This window comes from Notothenia rossii, assembly GCF_949606895.1.
Source record: "Notothenia rossii genome assembly, chromosome: 3".
NCBI lineage: Eukaryota > Metazoa > Chordata > Actinopteri > Perciformes > Nototheniidae > Notothenia > Notothenia rossii.
The window spans coordinates 82,058,374-82,078,370 of NC_136901.1; the positions used below are offsets into that span (position 1 = coordinate 82,058,374).

General features: G+C 41.6%; 2 protein-coding genes across 5 annotated transcripts; one reads left to right on the forward strand and one right to left on the reverse strand.

Moving 5' to 3' along the window:
- Positions 1 to 416: 416 nt before the first annotated feature.
- Positions 417 to 5,592, forward strand: LOC307031666 (uncharacterized protein). 3 transcript variants are annotated; one of them, XM_079668954.1, is made up of 12 exons: positions 417 to 642; positions 1,535 to 1,652; positions 1,787 to 1,899; positions 2,020 to 2,329; positions 2,455 to 2,546; positions 2,946 to 2,987; positions 3,215 to 3,282; positions 3,366 to 3,458; positions 3,565 to 3,875; positions 4,312 to 4,484; positions 4,617 to 4,831; positions 4,943 to 5,592. In XM_079668954.1, exons 1-10 carry the CDS (start codon positions 595 to 597, stop codon positions 4,410 to 4,412), a joined length of 1,296 nt encoding a protein of 431 aa, XP_079525080.1. In that variant the 5' UTR covers positions 417 to 594; the 3' UTR covers positions 4,413 to 4,484; positions 4,617 to 4,831; positions 4,943 to 5,592. The 3 variants fall into 3 exon arrangements, with proteins under 3 accessions (XP_079525080.1, XP_079525081.1, XP_079525079.1); XM_079668953.1 differs by having other exon boundaries at positions 418 to 642; positions 1,787 to 1,908; XM_079668955.1 differs by lacking the exons at positions 4,617 to 4,831; positions 4,943 to 5,592 and having other exon boundaries at positions 1,787 to 1,908; positions 3,565 to 4,162; positions 4,312 to 4,449.
- Positions 5,593 to 5,669: 77 nt separating this feature from the next.
- LOC307031667 (uncharacterized protein) lies at positions 5,670 to 10,005 on the reverse strand. Of its 2 annotated transcripts, none has more exons than XM_079668957.1 (5): positions 9,856 to 10,005; positions 9,041 to 9,140; positions 7,759 to 8,500; positions 6,961 to 7,145; positions 5,670 to 6,464 (listed from the first exon to the last, which is right to left on the reverse strand). In XM_079668957.1, exons 3-5 carry the CDS (start codon positions 8,016 to 8,018, stop codon positions 6,304 to 6,306), a joined length of 606 nt encoding a protein of 201 aa, XP_079525083.1. In that variant the 5' UTR covers positions 8,019 to 8,500; positions 9,041 to 9,140; positions 9,856 to 10,005; the 3' UTR covers positions 5,670 to 6,303. The 2 variants fall into 2 exon arrangements, with proteins under 2 accessions (XP_079525083.1, XP_079525082.1); XM_079668956.1 differs by having other exon boundaries at positions 6,927 to 7,145; positions 9,856 to 10,004.
- Between the last annotated feature and the right edge of the window lie 9,992 nt (positions 10,006 to 19,997).

Below are 19,997 nucleotides of genomic sequence, written 5' to 3' on the forward strand. Positions count from 1 at the left end.
GCTATGCTAGCGCAGCTAGCTATGATAGTGTAGTTTAGCTCCAAGAAGGGGAGTTTGGGTGTTAATTTGGATATGTATGTTTGTACTGTGCATTTAAAAAGTGACATCTTGTGTGTTAAATTGGATGTATGTTTGCAGTACGCGCATTGTTAGTGGTTGTTTTATATCAAGAATCCATGTTCTGTATTATACAGCGTGCTATGTGTACCATGTTGTTGGCGGGCATAATACATAAGACTTGAAGCAAGCTAACATCGTCTCTGTTTCCTTTGTCTTATATTTTCCCCATATTAGGGGCATAACATTTGGAGGCGCTGCTGGGAGATTTGATTTGAGGACCATCCCTGAGTTGTTAGTGGAATCCTCTGATCAATCATCTACGGTGGCCCTGAGAGGCCAGGGTGCTGCAAATAAAAGAACGCTGCAAATAAAAAAAACGCTGCAAATAAAAAAAACGCTGCAAATAAAAAACGCCGCGATGCAAATAAAAAAGCCACAACGGAAGTGAATTACCGGGGACTATTATTGCTGATGCACATACGACGGAAGTTAATTACCGGGGACTATTATTGCTGATGCACATGCGTTTTTTTTATGCGAGAGAAGAAGAAGGCTGGGGGATCTCCGGGAAACATCTCATGGGTAAGTTTATAATGTTAAAGTTACACAGGATGTAGATAATATCTGTCGCTGCCGTATTTATGACTTTAAATGACGTTATTTTGTGTGTGGGAGCAGATTATGTGTGTAGTGTATAATGTTAGTAGAACATAGCTTTGATCAAAACTGCAGAAAGCTATTTTCAAGTTGTTTGCTTGTCTGTAAAAACTGTTTGATTCTGCTCGATTTATCCGTGCAGCTTGAACCGTTTTAAATCTAGACCACACACACACACACACACACACACACACACACACACACACACACACACACACACACACACACACACACACACACACACACACACACTCACAGACTCACAGTATTCTTGCGTGTTTAACTGCCTGAAACTTGTCTTGCCCTTGTCAGTGGGGAATGTCGTGATTAAGACACACTTGCAATCCATTTTGGGAGATTCCTTGTATTAAGCCAGCGTTGAAAGTAGTACTGATTAGTCTTTCCAAATGTGTTAGTGTTATTTAAAAACTAGTGCAGTGCCCGTTCGGGGCATGGCCGTTCAAAGCTTGTGCCTGTACTAAGCGGACCGATTGTTTGGCTCCCATAATTGCTGCTTGCAATGTTGTCCGGGGGGCGTACCGGAGCGCGTAGATTCGTCAAAAATAAAGGTTTAGAAAAATGAATCCCAAAAAATTCTAAATGAAGGATGCAAATCATCATGCAATCCGCAAGCCATATCCGAAAGCTTAGGTCGATCTGACAAACAGTCAGAGAGATATGCGAGCCACAGACACACACACAGACACACACACACGGACATTTCTTGCTTTATATATAGATAGATAGATAGATAGAAAGATGTTCATGCAATTGAAGCGCAAAGCAACCTAATGATACTTTATTTGTTTTCTTGCAGGTCATAATGTATTGTCCTTTTTGTGGACAGCAGCAGGACTCTAAATCAGCCTTTTGCTGTTCATGTGGCAAGGACCTCAAATTCCTGTGTGATGTTGATAAAACAGGCACAAGTGGAGGTAATTTTTATTTTTTTATTTTTTGAATTAGGCTTAGGCAATGTACACTCTATATCTTATGAGTATGGGTGAGAACACTCTATGTCTCTCTGTTCTTTGTCATTGACGATTGATTGGACTCTTATTTCAAGCAGAGGCTACAGGAAAAAGCACACTGGAGTTATTCCGGACTTTCCGGAGTGTAAAAGAGAAGGAGAGACGAGCAGGTCTTAAGAAAAAAAAAACACCATCAAAAGACAACCTGAAGGTTGTGAAGGTACATTTTTTTGCTGAGATAGACTAATAATTTGCCGACAGTCCATTCTGTCATGTATTTATAGTGTCACTGAACTAGTTAACAGTCGCCTATTTCGTTGTTTCTCTGTAGATTTCAGTAGGCCTTATGAGGCTGAAAGATGGTGTACTGAAGACTGTAAGAGGAACAGTACTTCCCCTTTTGATGCGACCAGAGTCGGATGCGGACGAATTGCAGAGAGCTGCTGAGCAAAAAATGAAGACCTTCGACAGAAATTTACATGGTGGTCCCTACGTACTGCTCTACCCTGACGGTACAAAGATAACTAATATACCAGGAACAGAAGTACCCTTCACTCTAAACGAGTACAAAGAGGTAGTGGGGAAGGCCTACCAACGTATCACACTGTACATTTGTACAGCTGAAGATTTCTTTACATCTTGTAAGTAATTGTGAAATTAATTACCAACCAAGAAGAGCTTTTTAAATTGATTTGTTTGTCAAGGAAAGCACTCTGTTGTTCTGAGTAGTCTAAAATCCTCTTATACCTGTTCTTGTATTTCACAGCTCAGGAAACCAGCTCTGAATCCAACTCATCGGATTCAGAGGTGATCATCATGAGTCCAACTTCTGCAGAATTCAATGCAGCTGATACATTAGTGAGTACTACATTTGTTGTATCTTAGATCGCTTATATTGTAAATTCTATCTGGAAGTGAAAATGTTTCTAGATTTCACATAGACGGCATATTTTTACGATGAAACATGTCCCAAAATAGCATTTTAAATTGCGGTAAATGTTGCAGCGTCCTGGCTTACACATATTATACAAACTTAAGAAAACAACTTTATTTAGTGCAGATCCCTGCAAAATCACACCATAATAATGTGTATGTTTTTCACTGAAAGTAATAATGTAAGAAGGATCATTCCCCCTGGCGCAAATCACATACACTTTCTGTTAGAATAATAGAATTCAATATTTATGTTCAAATGTGTTAAGCTCTAGTTCTGTCAAATTTGAAGTGTCACACTGATATATTGTTTTTTACTTCCAGGTATGGGAACCTGCAGAGTCAGGCAGTGATTCAGCAGCTCCGGTAATTGTGGCTCCAAAACATTGTCTTTTGTTCACATTTAGCCTTGTCTGGAAATATTGTCACACAATTAATGTCTTAAACTACATGAAATAACGTGTCACACTGACCCAGAGATCCACGTTTGTGTACATTAGAATAGTCTTTTCTTTCTAAATCAGCCTTCAGATAGCCATGATTTAAAATACTTCAACTTACCTGTCCTATCCCTGTTATGGTTTGTGATTCAGGTCTTATTTTCTGACTCACAAGAGGGCCCAGGAACATCAGGAGGTGTGCTGGAAACTGCGTGCTATAGGTATTATACTTTCCTTTCTACAATTCAAGTATGTTTTATATGAAAACATCAACAATGTAAACTTGTGTATGTCAATTTCTCAGCAAATATACTCAGCTGTATGCGCCCATTGTAATAGAGGATAAGGATGACTCAGACAGTGTTGAGTGCAGTCATGACATTCCAGAGGATACAAAGTAAGAGAAAAGTTACCCTTACTTCAACTGTGGTTGTTATTTTTCCTGATCAAAAGTGTGTGCTATGGTGTACCATTTAACATGGTCATAATTTATCTGATGACAGGGTGGACCAGCAATCACTTTCTGAGATAACTGCAAACCTGGCCCTAGAGATTGACCATCGAGCTGTCAGCAGATTTAACATCTGTCGCTCGAACATCTGGGATGGAGCAGTCAGAGGATTCAAAAGGGCAACATTCTCAGAAAAGAAAGACATCCTGGTGAAATTCTCTGACGATGAAGGGAGGTTTGAGGAAGGTCTCGATACAGGTGGCCCCAAGAGAGAATTCCTCTCCCTTCTCATGACAGAGCTGAACAAACGGCCCATATTTGATGGACCTGTGGAGAGCCGCTACCTGGTCTACAATTCAACAGGTTCTGTTTTGTGTATAATGTTTTAAAAGAACCCATATTTCAACCTTGCAGTGTTTTCAAATATAGAAACTGATTTAATATTTCTTTATTCTGCATTATCTTGGACAGCTATCAGAGAGGATGAGTATTATTTAGCAGGGAAGATGATTGCTGTGTCCATTGTGCATGGTGGACCAGGTCCTAATTTTCTGTCAGAGGATCTGGTCAGCTACATCTCAGGGCAGAGCAGTTTCAAGGCATCTGTCGGAGACATTACAGATGAGGAGATAGGGAAAGTCCTACAAGAGGTATGAGAAGGGTGTGAAATTCTAGAATAGGTAAAGAGAGAGTTTTGTCCACTTAAACCATTCTTTCAAGATATACTTCTGGCATTACCATTTTTTATAATTACGTGTCATATTTGAAATGTGTGGGACTCTGTTATCTCTTCTTTTAGATTCAGAATTCACCCTCAGTGGAGATCCTTCAGGACTTGATGATACGGAACAGTGCCATGTTGCAGACTGCTGGGTGCTTCAGACATGTCAGGTCATGTGAAGAAAAAAGAATGATAGTAGAGGATTACCTGAAGTGGTACATAATCCACAGGAACAACACTGCAATCGAAAGGTAGGTTTTTGTATTTCATTGTTATTGCTAAAATAATTATGAAAAACGTGTTGCTGTTGTCCCATTTTCTTGCTTACTTACTTCTACATGATGCACATGTATCTTTGCATGCATCTTTTAATTGTATTTTAGATTCAAGGCTGGACTTGAAAGTTTGCAGTTTCTGACAGCTCTGCAGCAGCATCCGACGGTCCTGACCCCTGCTCTCTGTCATGCCGATGTGAAGCTGTCTGCTGCAGAGATGGAAAATCTGTTCCAGCCTGAATTTAGTCAACAGGGAAGCAACAGAAGGGCTCAGGAAGAGAAAGCTATGAGTTACTGGGCAGATTATCTTCTCGATTGTGAAGGTTAGTCAATTTGCTCTTGTCTGATTTTTATACACACAGATTATAAAGAGTTCCGGTGTTGATGTAGATAGTATTTACTGTCAATTGATTCCAATGTTCTCTACTTTTTAGAAAATGACAGCTCAGTGACCTTGGAGGAGGTGTTAATGTTCGCTACAGGTGTGCCATGTGTGCCTCCTGCTGGTATGAGTCCTCTGCCACGCCTTCAGTTCCTATGTTCTACAACGTCAACATTCCCAATGACAAATACCTGTGCCAACATTTTAAAGCTTCCTCTTTTGGACACTTATGGTGCCTTCAAAGCCAACATGAACTTTGGCATTAATAATTCCCCCGGCTTTGGGTGCCTTTAAACAATTAAATAACTTGTGGTAAAAGTTAATGTTCCCACACACAGTAGCTACACAGTCCGTTGTTTTCATGTTGCGATCTGTCAGACCAAAATGTTGTGACGTAAGAGAGATGTGAGTATTTTTCATGGCAGATTTGTCCTATTTCATATCTAACATGTGAACAACACCACACATTTGTATTGTATTGTTATTGTATTCTCGTTAGGTAGGTAAGGTAGACCGTGGTTAAATCAAGAGTTCAGAACATGTGTTAAGATGTTTTACAAATATTTACATAAACAGTAAATAAAGACTGCAAAAGGCACCTTGTTGTGCAAATTTTGTTTTGCCCATTTTATCAACATGTTTTTACATGGACTTTGTGAAAGAGTAAAGCTGAATGACTCTTCATTAAATGGTTTAAAAGTGTTTCATTTTAACGTAAGGACTTGTTTTTCTACGTATAGCATATGTTACACACTCGCTACAAAGATGACACAGCTGTAGCTGGTTCACAAGATTTTATTCTCAGATCCACTGTGAAAACAGAAATAACAGTAGCATATGTGACTGATGCAATGAATGAATGTTATTGTTGATTCATCAATTTGTTATGGGCTGTGTCTGAAATCACTCAATACTCCCTATATAGAATTCCCTATATAAGGAGTAGGGAGTAGTGAATGAGTGATTTCGGACACGCCTTGGTCTTTAAAATGTCAGAAAGTGAAGCCTCACAGAGAACAAATTAATCCAGCAAATATTCACATTTTAGAGGCTGGAACCTGCTTATATTCAAAATTAAAATCAATTACCAAAATATTAGGTGTATAATCTTCTGACGATCGACCATTCAACTGATAACACGGATGTAACACTAAACATGTTTTACAAAATACATGAATATGCTGTATGTTTATTTAAACAAAGAAAGGTTTCAGTCTAATGACTTATGCAAAGATACAAGCTGAATATTTCACTGGACTTATCTACTCAGAATTGCAGCATTCTAAATAATATTCAACCTACATTGGAAACTTGTACACACAAAAAAGGTTCTGGGGGGCTGGTGGGGCAATGTATTCTACACTCCAGACATGTTTTTCATGGAAATGTAATTCTGAACAGCAGCTGTCCAGTTCACTGGTGGAGCCAACCCACTCCGTCTTTGCAAGTCCACAAAATGCATCTCCAGATTCTCATCACCACACAAATTGTACTGGGATGATGCTTGCATGATGCCATCAAAGTGGTGTAGGGCTTCCCAGGACACTGGAAATCCACACTCCCTTCCGCCAAACCTATGACCAGTCATAAATTGAAACATGAGTTAAGTGATTACAAATGGATCATTTAACCCCCCAAACATGCTAGATAAGCATTATAACTAAAACTCCATTGAGTCAGTTCTTCGTTAATTAAATCCTAAACAAAGAGCTTTGACTTGAGAAATTAATCTCAGGTTGACAGCAGCTCTTTCAGTCAAATATGGTCATTCTACTCACTTTCTAACACAAGGTACTTTTTGGAATTGAGTAAGATAAATCGACAGAATAGCTTTGGATATCTTCTGATTTAGGTTTTGTGTTGGAATCCATTTTTAGTCGTTTAAGACTTGAAATCATTTTGAAATAATGAGTTTTCAGACTAAATGAATCACGTTATTTATCAAGTGACAAACTTGTCATATTGGGCTGATACACCAAATTATATGAAGTCAGATATATTTTAAAGTAATATTACCAAACAATTTGAATACAAACCTGTGAGGCAGGTGGTACATGGCATCAGGTTTACCTGATGGACACTGAGACAGGCGAACAGGTCTGATGGTGTGGTTGTTCCACAGCTGTCTGTACTCATCGAGGTCTTTTTGGAAGATGCCCAAAAACACATATCGCAGCAGACACTTGTGCTCATGGCTCCCATTGAAGAGGTGCCTCTCTCTAAGGTCACTGAAGATCTCGATCCAGAACTGAGTCCTAATGGTGGAATTCAAAACCCCCGAAGAGGCTAAAACTCTTATACGTTTTCTCTGGAGTTTAAATAAATTCTAATTGATCAGTAAAGTCTATGACCATTATTCGGAGGGAAATGCTACATTATATATTTTAGAAACCTGAAGGCATTTATAGATTTGTATGCAAGTATTATCCAAAAAACGCAATACCTCAGATCAGTGGTTCTCAACCTTTTCACACCAAGTACCACCTGAGAAAATAGTTGGCTCTCCAAGTACCACCATATGACCAATGTTAAAATACAGTCTATGCACAGTTCATGCAGGACTCTGAGGCAAATGTATTCATAATAATATTATTTATTGTGCTTGCTTACACACACACACACACACACACACACACACACACACACACACACACACACACACACACACACACACACACACACACACACACACACACACACACACACACACACACACACACACACACACACACACACACACACACACACACACACACACACACACACACACACACACACACACACACACACACACACACACACACACACACACACACACACACACACACTCACACACACACTATTGGACCTGACCTTAAAAGGCTATACCTTTGCTTTCTGAAGAAAGACCACCAACTCTCGATGCGCTGGTTTGCAGTTGAGGTACCATACATGTGACTGAGGGCTCCTGCAAAATCATCTGTGTGTTGAGATCGTAATGTGCAGTTAATGGCTGCCATAGTGCCGTTTTCAGTTCCACAGTCAGTGCGAAGGCGGGCTGGAAGTAGTCCAAACTCCGATACACACTGCAGGTAGTACTGCGCAATGATGCCCGGATCGTTGTTAGTGCTGCCACTCCTGAGCCACATAACTTTCCTTGAAAAGCCGTCGATGCAGCCACTGATGGCAATACCAAAGGGTTTAAGTTTATCATATCCATCAGCGTGCCACACTTGGTTTGGTCCTGCTGTGACGTATCACCTTCGGACAAACCTTCGCCTGGAACGAAGTTGAACACCAGATGGATCTAGTCTGGAAATCGTCTGTCTAACATCCTCCCTTTTTACTGTCAGGTGATACTTTTGTTGCAATGTCTGCCACATAGCTCTGTAACCCAACAGCCGACCCGAGCCTCTCAGTTCATGTGCAACAGTTTGGTGTACAGTGCCAATGGGAGTGTAGTCTGTCCTTCTTGTTAAGCCAGCGTTCTGTAGCCTCCTCTTTAAGGTCCTCAGACTAAGAAAAATGTTGTGTCTTTTTTCTAGAAAATCAAGTATCACTTCATAAGCGTGTCCCTCCGTGAAGTACTTGTGGATGAGGCCTGCCTTGATTCCTTCATTAGATGCTGTGACTGAAGGGAAAAGACAACAGTGTCATTAGGAATGAAACTTAATAACAAAAAACCTATTAAGAAAAAAATGAAAATGTATCAGTAATGAGGAAAATACCTGAAATGTTTGATGCATAAGTGTATGTTTTCAGTATGTTCAATGCGTGAACAATTCCAGACATGAGGAGCAAAAAAGAAGAGAAATAAACAGGCAAAGGACAACATATTGGGATACTTACATAATTGGTAAGGATAAAAATACATATCAATCTAGAGGTAGCAAACAAAAAGGTACCCTTTTAATGCCTGTATTTGTGCATAAACGCATCAGAAGGCTCAACCCTCAGCACATGAAGGAGCACATAATTGGTCAACTTTGGTATTTCACCTGATTTTTTTACTTGTTGGCATTTTTTTTTATCAGTAGTTCTAAATCATGTTGAAATTGCCATGACTGACAATAATATGTGTATAGCATATATTAAAATGGCAACAAATCATATACAAATAAGACATTATCACTGTACTGGTGAAATTCTTGACTTTTAAGGAGGAGCTTACCATCTTCGAGAAAGGGAGCCAAACATTCAATGTTGCTGCCACAGGAGCCGCAAAACCTCCCAAAACACCCAGCAGTCCCACAATATGGACAATACATTGCCTGTGGAAAAAGAGCAATGTGAATGTTATTCATTTGCAATTAAGTAACAGCTACTTGGTAAGCTATTGCAGCAGGTAATGTTACCTGCAAACAGCTGACACTAATTTAACAGCAGATATCAGCTGCAATCACTTAATATCTGAACCATGCATCTACAATGTCAAAATACATTAAAAAAAAAAAAGAAAGATTTAAAGCCAGTACACTTCTCAAAGGAAGCACGTCTTGGATAGGATAGAGACCCTTCTCTATCTCTAAGCAGGATAAGAGACCCTCATTTATCTCTAGACAGGCACATTTAGATGACATGTTGATGGAGTCAAGATTGACTACAGGATGTTAGTGAAGATCTATACTTGTATGTATTCAATATAGGGCTGGGCAACGATTATAACGCGTTAACTTGCCCAGCCCTAATTCAGTAAAAGTTGTTCCTTCAGAGCATGTTGAGGAGAGGACCCGAGCTCGTCTGTTGAATAAAGGCATATTCAACTTACTTTGTGTGTCTTAGCATCATCTTTAAGTCCCGGTCGGCTCAGATCCGTTTGTTTAGAAAACAGCTAACGTTAGCAGATAAAAGTAGCTATGTTCTACTAACATTATACACTACACACATAATCTGCTCCCACACACAAAATAACGTCATTTAAAGTCATAAATACGGCAGCGACAGATATTATCTACATCCTGTGTAACTTTAACATTATAAACTTACCCATGAGATGTTTCCCGGAGATCCCCCAGCCTTCTTCTTCTCTCGCATAAAAAAAACGCATGTGCATCAGCAATAATAGTCCCCGGTAATTAACTTCCGTCGTATGTGCATCAGCAATAATAGTCCCCGGTAATTCCCTTCCGTTGTGGCTTTTTTATTTGCATCGCGGCGTTTTTTATTTGCAGCGTTTTTTTTATTTGCAGCGTTTTTTTTATTTGCAGCGTTCTTTTATTTGCAGCACCCTGGCCTCTCAGGGCCACCGTAATCATCCCCTTAAACAACCCAGTCATCGGAGAAAGGAGCTTGGAAAGGCAGTCGAGGTCGTTTTCAGACAACGTTGGTAACCTGCATCCTGAAGTGTGAAAAGTCACCACTAGGGAGCAGCAAAAAAACCTAATTAAGTAAGATAAACCCTCATTTGCTATTTCTGCCCACTTCTCTGATACAATGGAGACTGAATTGGAGAAGCTGCAGCTGGACATTACAGGTGCATTGTATACACTGACTGTAGAACAACTGATTAAAGTGTGCAATGAACTGGAGATTTCAGGACCGGATAATGTGCATGTGACTGGTAAATCTCGCAGTCAATTAATTTCTCATGTCACAGAGCATAATGAACGTGAAGAAATGGCCGAGCTAGAGGATGAAGGCATGTCCGAACTTCTTAATGTGCAGGATATCATAGACAAAGCCAAAATTACAACAAATGTACATGACAGTGTCAAAAGGGAAGATCTCCAGAAGGAGGTAGAGGCACTAAGGTTGTCATTACAAGAAAAAGAAAATGCAATGCATGACCTAATGAACACAAGCATGAACCACCCTGCCGGGTTCAGCCCCCCAGAAAGAAATCTGGCCCAAGTACTCCCCAGTAGTTCTATGTGGCGCAAAGATCTTAAGATCGCAGGCCAAATAGGCGAGCCAGGACAAAAAGATAGGCTCACATTTTCTAGTCTGGCCAGACAAATTGAAAATGGCTTTAGTAAGGGCTACCCAGAGTCAGAGATCATTGATGCTGTAATCCGTGCCATCACACCAGGCCTGCAGTTACGGAGTTACCTTGAAGGGAAGGAAAACCTTACACTGCCTGCCCTTCGCCGAATTCTCAGGTCTCATTACCAGGAGAAAGGTGCCACAGAGTTATACAAACAACTCACCTCTGAGGTTCAGAGTAGTAAAGAAACGCCTCAAAACTTCCTGATTAGAACTATGGACATGAGACAGAAAATCCTGTTTGCTTCTCAAGAAGCCGAGTCAAACCTAAAATATGACCCAGCACTAGTCCAGAGTCTCTTCATGCATACTGTCCTGACTGGTCTACAGAATGACAATATTAAAAGTGACCTGCAGCCTCTCCTCATGCAGATAAGTACTTCGGATGAGCTGCTGCTGGAGAAAGTGAACATTGCGTACACCAATGAAAAAGAGAGACAGGATAAAAAGAAACTTGCTGCCCCATCACGAGTAACAAATGTGAATACAGTCAAGTCAAGTTCCGGTGGAAATGAAAAGCACCAGCCAGCAAAACACAGTTACTCTGCCCACTGATCTGCTGTCAGAAATCAAAGGAATGCGCTCTGACATGGTGCTGTTGCAAGCCCTGAGAGCTGAGGTCTCCCAAATCAGAGAAACGATCCAAACGGCCACATCTGCACCCCCACAGCATCCCTCACCAAGCAGAGAACCAGCTAATATTTCCGCCCCTTATCCTGTGTTTTCACCCCAACAACCCTCTCCCTATAGGGCTGAATTCAATGCCAACAGCGTGTACCACCAGCAGCCACCAGCAGCAGTGCAGGAGTACCGACCGGCCTTCCACCCGGCACGAGTAAGAGAAACGGCTCAGTTTCAACAAGGGTATGCACCGCAGCGATACTACCCAGCACCACGCCCCCGACTTAGGTGTGTTTCCTGTACTCATGCAGGCGAAGAGTACTGTCAGCATTGCTTTAGGTGTGGAAGCAGTGAACATTTCAGAGCAGGTTGTAAGGCACAGAGGGTAGAGGGACCCACTAGGCGGAGCCCTTTAAACTAAGAGGGGTTGCTCCCATGGGACATGCAGCAACCGGCCACACAGATAAGTCCCAATCTTGTGCAAATTGCAATGAAGAGAAAAAGAGTAGGGAACTACAATACTGTTCAACTTGCAAAATTACACTGTATTGTTCTAAAGAATGTCAGGAGAACCATTGGCCTGCACACAAAAGGCATTGTAAGACATACACATGTTCAGGTATTAAGAAAGCGACACAGTCACATGACAAATCCAAGCACAAACAAAATATTGCAAAAGAAAAAACAGCTACTGTGAGAGAGTTAGTAGGGAAAAAGTGCCTCATCAGGTGTTTCCTACACGAACAGAAAACTCAGGCCCTCTGGGATACAGGCTCACAAATTTGTGCTATAGATGAGGTATGGAAAGAAAGCCATCTAACTGATGTACCGCTAAGAGATGTAGCAGAGCTAATTGACCCTATAGACTCTTTACAAATTGAAGCGGCCAATGGTACAGAAATGCCATATGTTGGTTGGCTTGAAGTGTCCTTTAAACTTACTGCAAGTGATACCGAGTTGCTAATACCCATGCTAGTGCTAAAAGGTAACCAACAGCAGTGTCCCATTATTGGCTTTAATGTCATTGAGCACCTTGTGATAGCCAGTCAGCCAGGCCAGAAAAGACATGGGGATAAAGAGAAGCTTGTACAGGCAGTAAAAATTGCCTTTCCTCATCTTCGAAAAAACAAAGCAAAAGCCTTTATTAATGCTGTGAGTGTAGGACAGACATGTGACTATAACGTAAGAACAGCAAATGAGAGAGTTAGTGTGCCTAAACGTAACTCCATTCAACTCGAGTGTCGAGTACAGGCTCCATTTTTCAAAGAGGATAAAACTCTGGTTTTTGAGCCAAATGAGAACCCACAATGGCCTGAAGGATTAGAGTTTTGTGATACTCTTGTGTCCGTGAAGGCAGATACAGTCCCAAGAATTATTGTTAGTGTGCAAAACACAACAAATCATGACATTACGATGGCAGCAAGAACTATTATTGGAACTGTACAGTCAGTCAGATCAGTATATCCTGCAAACATATTTAAAACAGACCAAAAACCTGCTGCATCAATCCACCATGTCAACGCCCAGATCTCCAGTGAAAGCCCCCCTGTGCATGAGCAGTGGGATCCTCCTGTGGATTTGACTCACCTTGATGAACACCAGAGACAAATAGTCAGTCAGATGCTAAGAGAAGAATCAGACTCATTTTCCAAGTCTGATGACGACATAGGCTGTGTGGAAAACTTGCAAATGAAGATTTCACTACAAGATGCTGAGCCAGTGTCAAGAGCCTACCGCTCTGTTCCAAAACCCTTATACAAGGAGATGAAAGATTACTTACTGGACTTGATAGCACAAGGGTGGGTTGAAAAGTCCATGTCTTCCTACTCCTCTCCAATCGTCTGCGTAAGAAAAAAGGACGGAACTCTACGTTTATGTATTGACTACAGGGAGCTCAACAGGAAAACCCACTCAGATCGCCATCCCATCCCCAGAGTACAGGACATTATGGATAACCTGGGAGGAAACACACTCTTTTCACTGCTGGACCAGGGTAAGGCATACCACCAGGGTTTCATGGCCAAAGACAGTAGACACCTAACAGCCTTTGTGACCCCCTGGGGCCTTTATGAGTGGGTACGAATCCCGTTTGGACTCATGAATGCCCCTGCAGCATTCCAGCGCTGCATGGAAGAGTGCTTGGAGGGCTTAAGGGATGAAATATGTGTGCCATATCTTGATGATGTTCTTGTGTTTAGCAGGACATTTGAGGATCATATCAATGCTGTCAGAAGGGTGCTGCAACGGCTGAGGGAGCATGGGATAAAACTAAAGCCCAGAAAGTGTGACCTGTTTAAAACACAAGTACGTTACCTTGGAAGAATTGTGTCTGCTGAGGGAAATAGAGTGGACCCTGCCGATACTGCTGCAGTAACGGCCCTGAAAAACAAACACCCAGGAACTATCGGTGAGTTAAGAGCAATAATGGGACTATTAAGTTATTACAGGCAGTATATCAAAGATTTTTCACGTATTGCCTGTCCCTTGTATGACCTGCTTAAAGCACCTACAGAAACTGAAATGCTGAAAAAAACGAAAACAAAAAGAAACAGTAGAGGAGTTTCATCCAACACACCCATCAAATGGACTGACATGCATCAGTTAATATTGGAACAGTTGATAGACTGTCTCTCGCAGCCTCCTGTTCTAGGTTTCCCAGAGTTTTCACAGCCATTTGTCCTCCATACCGATGCTTCCAACCAGGGATTGGGGGCAGTATTGTACCAAAAGCAAAATGGAAAGCTTCGTGTGATTGCTTATGGTTCACGTACTTTAACAACAGCAGAGAAAAATTACAATCTACACTCAGGCAAATTAGAGTTTCTTGCCCTCAAATGGGCAATCACAGAAAAATTCCGTGATTACCTATACTATGCACCATTCTTCACCGTCTACAGTGACAATAACCCACTTACATATGTACTGTCCACTGCCAAACTGAATGCAACAGGTTGTCGATGGGTAGCAGAACTGGCAGACTTCCATTTCATAATTAAATACCGTCCTGGTAAGGAAAACATTGATGCTGACAGTCTGTCCAGAATGCCTTTGGACGTGGAAGTATTCATGGATGAGTGTACAGAGGAAATGTCATATGATGTGATTGGAGCAGCTACACAAGCAGTGGAGAACCAGAATGAATCCAGTGTGTCATGGTCCATGGGTGTCTCATTAAGTTGTGCAGCATTAACTGTAGACGCATCCATCATTCCATTGACAATAGGACAGATCAAACATGACCAAAGAAATGATCCCAATGTTGGAGCAGTGATTCAGTACAAGCTGGCAGAAAAGAAGCCATCAGGCTCAGAACTCAAACAACTCAGTTCACAAATCTTATGTCTGCTAAGAGAGTGGGACAAGTTGGAGATGAATGAGAGTGGAGTGTTGTACAGGAAAACTTCAAACAGAACACAGCTTGTGCTTCCAGAAAAGCACAAAAGTACAGTATTAAAGGAGCTCCATGATGAAATGGGCCATCAAGGTGCAGACAGGACTACATCTTTGGTACGGGACCGGTTTTACTGGCCCTACATGCAACGAGAAATCGAAGATTATGTCATGAGGAGATGTGTGTGCCTCAAGCACAAGAAACCAAGCCGTCAGACAAGAGCGCCACTGACGAACATTGTCACCACTCAACCGTTTGAGCTTGTCTCAATTGATTTCTTGCACCTTGACAAATGTAAGGGTGGTTATGAATATATTCTTGTAATTGTTGACCACTTTACACGTTTTGCCCAGGCCTACGCCACGACTTCCAAATCAGGAAAAACAGTTGCAGAAAAAATCTTTAACGACTATGTGCTGAGATTCGGCTTTCCGACAAGAATACACCATGATCAGGGTGGTGAATTTGAAAACCAATTGTTCACACAATTGAAAAAGTACTGTGGAGTTGCTGGGTCGAGAACCACTCCCTACCACCCACAAGGAAACGGACAGGTCGAGCGGTTTAACCGAACATTACTCCAGATGTTAAAGACCCTCACAGAGAGACAAAAGACTAACTGGAAAGACTCACTAAATAAACTGATTTACTCCTACAACTGTACTCGTAGTGATGTAACAGGTTTCTCACCCTTCAACCTGTTGTACGGACGCTCTCCACGGTTGCCAGTTGATATGCTGTTCGACTTGACCGTGGAGCAAGGGGACAGTAATCATCATCGTTACATGGAAAAGTGGAGGCAGGGCATGGAGGAGGCATACGAGATCACAAGAGAAAATGCTCACAAAGCTGCTATGAGAAGCAAGACACATTATGGCAGTAAGGTGAGAAGCTCAGTATTACAGCCTGGTGATCGTGTATTAATCAGGAACATGACACCTCGCGGTGGTCCTGGCAAACTGAGAAATCACTGGGAAGATGCTATTCACACAGTTGTGCGTCAAGTGAGTCAAGATATCCCTGTTTATGAACTCAGACCTGAGAGAGGGACAGGGAGATCAAGGGTTTTACATCGTAATCTTCTCCTCCCATGTGACAACCTGCCGCTGGAAACTCAAGTACAGCCACGTGCAAAGAGAAAGAGTGTGGAGAGAAATGAGGAAGCGGAGCAAACAGGGGAGGAGGAAGAGGATGATGAGTATTATCTAGCACCACTTAAGCAGCAATCAAATCCATGCCCACCTGAGACAGTGAATCCTGCGTGCACTAGTACACCTGTGGAGCTTGAATGCATACACTCTGAGGAAAACCTGTCAGCTGAGCCAGAGAAAGAACAAGAAATGGCACACGAAGTTGGGTACTTGCCGGAGGGGGAGGACAGCTACGTTGAGGACAGCTATGTTGAGGATCTACCTGTGGAGAATGACAGCTACGTTGAAAACAGCTACGTTGAGGATCTACCTGTGGAGAATGACAGCTACGTTGAAAACAGCTACGTTGAGGATCTACCTGTGGAGAATGACAGCTACGTTGAGGATCTACCTGTGGAGAATGCTGTCCCATCACCTGCTCAAAGTGACCCCAGTAGTAAGGAGCTTCAAGGGCATCGACGACAATGCAGACGACCAAAGGTCTTCACATATGATAGGCTTGGCTCACCAGCCTGCTACAACATAAAAGCACCACCTCTGCATACAAACTTAAAGGTGCCATGGACACACACTGTACCGCCATACCACTTTCAGCAGTACTATGGATATGAGGGTAGTGACATTGCACACCATTGAACTGAGTAAATGCACATACATTACACTCAAAGAACACATAAAAAGGAAAATGGACGGCAGAGGTCACATTCAAAGTGATTGTTGACATGAGATACATTTATGGGCTGTGTTTTCACACAATATATCATTACATGACACTGTTACAGTCAATCATATCTCACTCACCTGTTTTAAAGGAGTGTAGTTCACTTGGACATGCTGCACAGGCAGAACTGTTAACAAGGTAGCAACGGACTATGTTGAAACTATGTTTGACAAAGGAGGTCAAAAACAAATGTATGAAAAGAGTTCCAGACTGTAACATTGCACTTTATAGGTAAATGTACTAAACATGTTTAGCCTGAAATAATGCATATTGGAGACCGTTTCTTCTGGCCACATATGCAGCAAGAAGTAGAGCACTCACACACACAACATACATTCAGGGACTGTAAAAAAAACAAAAACAAACGGAGAGCTTGTGAACATATGTTTGTCATACAATGATGGACTTTCTACTAAGCCAAGGGCTTAAATGTGTAAATTGAGTGTGTGCACTTTTGCCAGACTGAACAGTGAGCGTGGTATGTGTTTAATAAATGTTATAGATGTTGCTGACATGTAGGCATAATATTGTGGATTAGAATGTCGGGACGACATCTGTTTTGAAGGGGAGTGTGTAATAGATATAAGTCATGGTTGATGACCTTCCGGGTCTGTCCAGCAGAGGGCGCGTGTTGCTTGCCGCGGGTGCATAATACATAAGACTTGAAGCAAGCTAACATCGTCTCTGTTTCCTTTGTCTTATATTTTCCCCATATTAGGTGAGTTCATCCGTGAGAAACGTTATATATGTAGACTGACTGTGTATAATATTAATGTGAATAGTGATAGTTGTTAGAGGTATTTTTGGAGGGTTTCTCTAGGTTCTGTAATTGTTGTAGCTGTGTATGCTAGCTTTGCGAGCGCCGTTAGCTATGCTAGCGCAGCTAGCTATGATAGTGTAGTTTAGCTCCAAGAAGGGGAGTTTGGGTGTTAATTTGGATATGTATGTTTGTACTGTGCATTTAAAAAGTGACATCTTGTGTGTTAAATTGGATGTATGTTTGCAGTACGCGCATTGTTAGTGGTTGTTTTATATCAAGAATCCATGTTCTGTATTATACAGCGTGCTATGTGTACCATGTTGTTGGCGGGCATAATACATAAGACTTGAAGCAAGCTAACATCGTCTCTGTTTCCTTTGTCTTATATTTTCCCCATATTAGGGGCATAACAACAACACATGTATAAACTCCTGCGTTCAATAACATGCCTCTTGTGCCATGTATAAACTGTAACAGTTAACCAGTTCACTTTTATTCTCTGATTTCGTTCTATTATTACACCTACAATTAAACGTTTCTTTAATAACTTTCCACTGTGCAGATAATTGCTTTCGATGCAAAGCAATTCTTCTTCGGTAAAAGGTCACAGGATTCACAGCAGCGTGAAGTGGCCATCGCTCATTAGGAGAGTTTTACCATCCCATCTAACCTGGCATGAGCTGCAGTGATCTGGCTCCTCAGATCAGACACACCGACCGGTCCTGCTGTTTCACCAGCTCACCGCCCAGAAATATATCTCTGCTGGACCCGGCGGCAGAAGGATGGCCAAGACAATTTATTATAGTGAACAGAATTTAACTGCACTATTTTTTTTTTTAGAAGAACCCAATTCCCCAGGAAGACTTCCCCTCTTTACCCTTCCTCTCACCTGTGAGCTCTTAATATTTGATGTGGCAGAGCAGAGCCTGCTTACTGCGTGCAAATACCTTACGGGCATTCACTGCTGTGCGTCCCTTCTTAATAAGGAGATCTATGTACAGTATAGGAGAGAGGAGGAAGGAGAGACATTTAATTAAACAGTGAGATGCACTGTGTGTCATACTCCACTGAAATCCACAGCTTAATATTCACTGCCCAGACACCCCAGAGAGCAGTGTAAAGCAATTATTCCAACACTTGCCATTCATTCAGGCTGAAAGTGCATGCAATGCTCTGAGCATACCGAATGGCAGTAAACAAAAATGTTTTGTATGAAACGTGATTTGCTACCTGCCAAACTAATAATCCTCAAAGAAATAGAAATCTCTTTAGTTCTAGTTTTTCACATTCCATAGTTTCTAGTTCCTTAGATGTCCTTCCAAGTGCCTGCAGGCAAATGTTTCTGGAGCTGCTGCCGCACTGGCACCCTGGAAAAAGAGTGGATTTTAGGAGCTTTAATGCATACATGAATTAATGAGGACCGTGGAGCTTTTTATTGGGAAAGAAACCCTCTGGAACATGTCTCCTAGCGCCGCGGCCATACACCCGCTGTCAATGCAAATCCCCCCCCGGGCTGGCCCTCTGGATGACTGATTGCAGGGGAAGGTGTAGCTGCTGTTGAGCTCAATAGGAGGAGCTGTTGACTAAGTTCTTTATGTCAATGAGCTTTTGGATTGTTATCTAGTTGAGACTTAGATATTTGGTGTTTATCTGGGGACAGACAAAGAAAATCGCGCTTTTGAGAGAAGGGCAGTGTCAGAGACTCTACAACTGAAAACCTGTGGCTCATGACCAGAGTGGAAGAGATCTGTATTCCTCTAATCCAGTGGTTCTCAACTGGTGGGTCGCGGACCTGTTTGAAGTGGGTCGCAGATGTGAGTGAAAAAAAAAATTAAAAGAAAAAAAAGTCAAACTTTTATTTTGAAGGTCCGATTTTCTAACGCTGTGCATGCAGTAGGCGTTAGACTGGAAGTACCGGAGACCATAAACGGTTTTGAAAACTTTTGTCACGAGTGATCATCTTCTCAATAAAACATCTTTGCTGATGTTTTTTCGAGTCTTCTGGCCAATCAGAATCAAGATTGTTGCCGGAAGTCCCCACGGAGAATAACTTTGTGGTAGAACCAGCGCCGTATAGATAGAAGAGTTACGACAGCGGAAGTCCAAAAACGGTTATCGTCACGTGGTTCATGCAGACGAGAATCGTTCCCCGGAAGTTCATGGCGGGCAATGTGAATGCATTGATAACAGGAGATAGAACTTCGACTTTTGGTAATTATTAGTGAATAAAGGTTTTGATTTGCAATATTTATACAACAAATCGATATGTGTATGTATTTACATCAATATGTTTTAAAAAATAAAATAGAATTTGCTAATATTAAGTGATAATATTAGGATTAGTGTGAACAACTAGTTTACATGTTAGGCTAACAGTGCCTTGGTTAAAGAGCCTGTTGCTGTTTATTTATAGCTTTGAATTCTTTCGAACCAATCTTCTTAAACTTGTATGGTAGTCAGGAGCATCACTTTCTAATGTTTATTGATATATTTAGAGGGAGG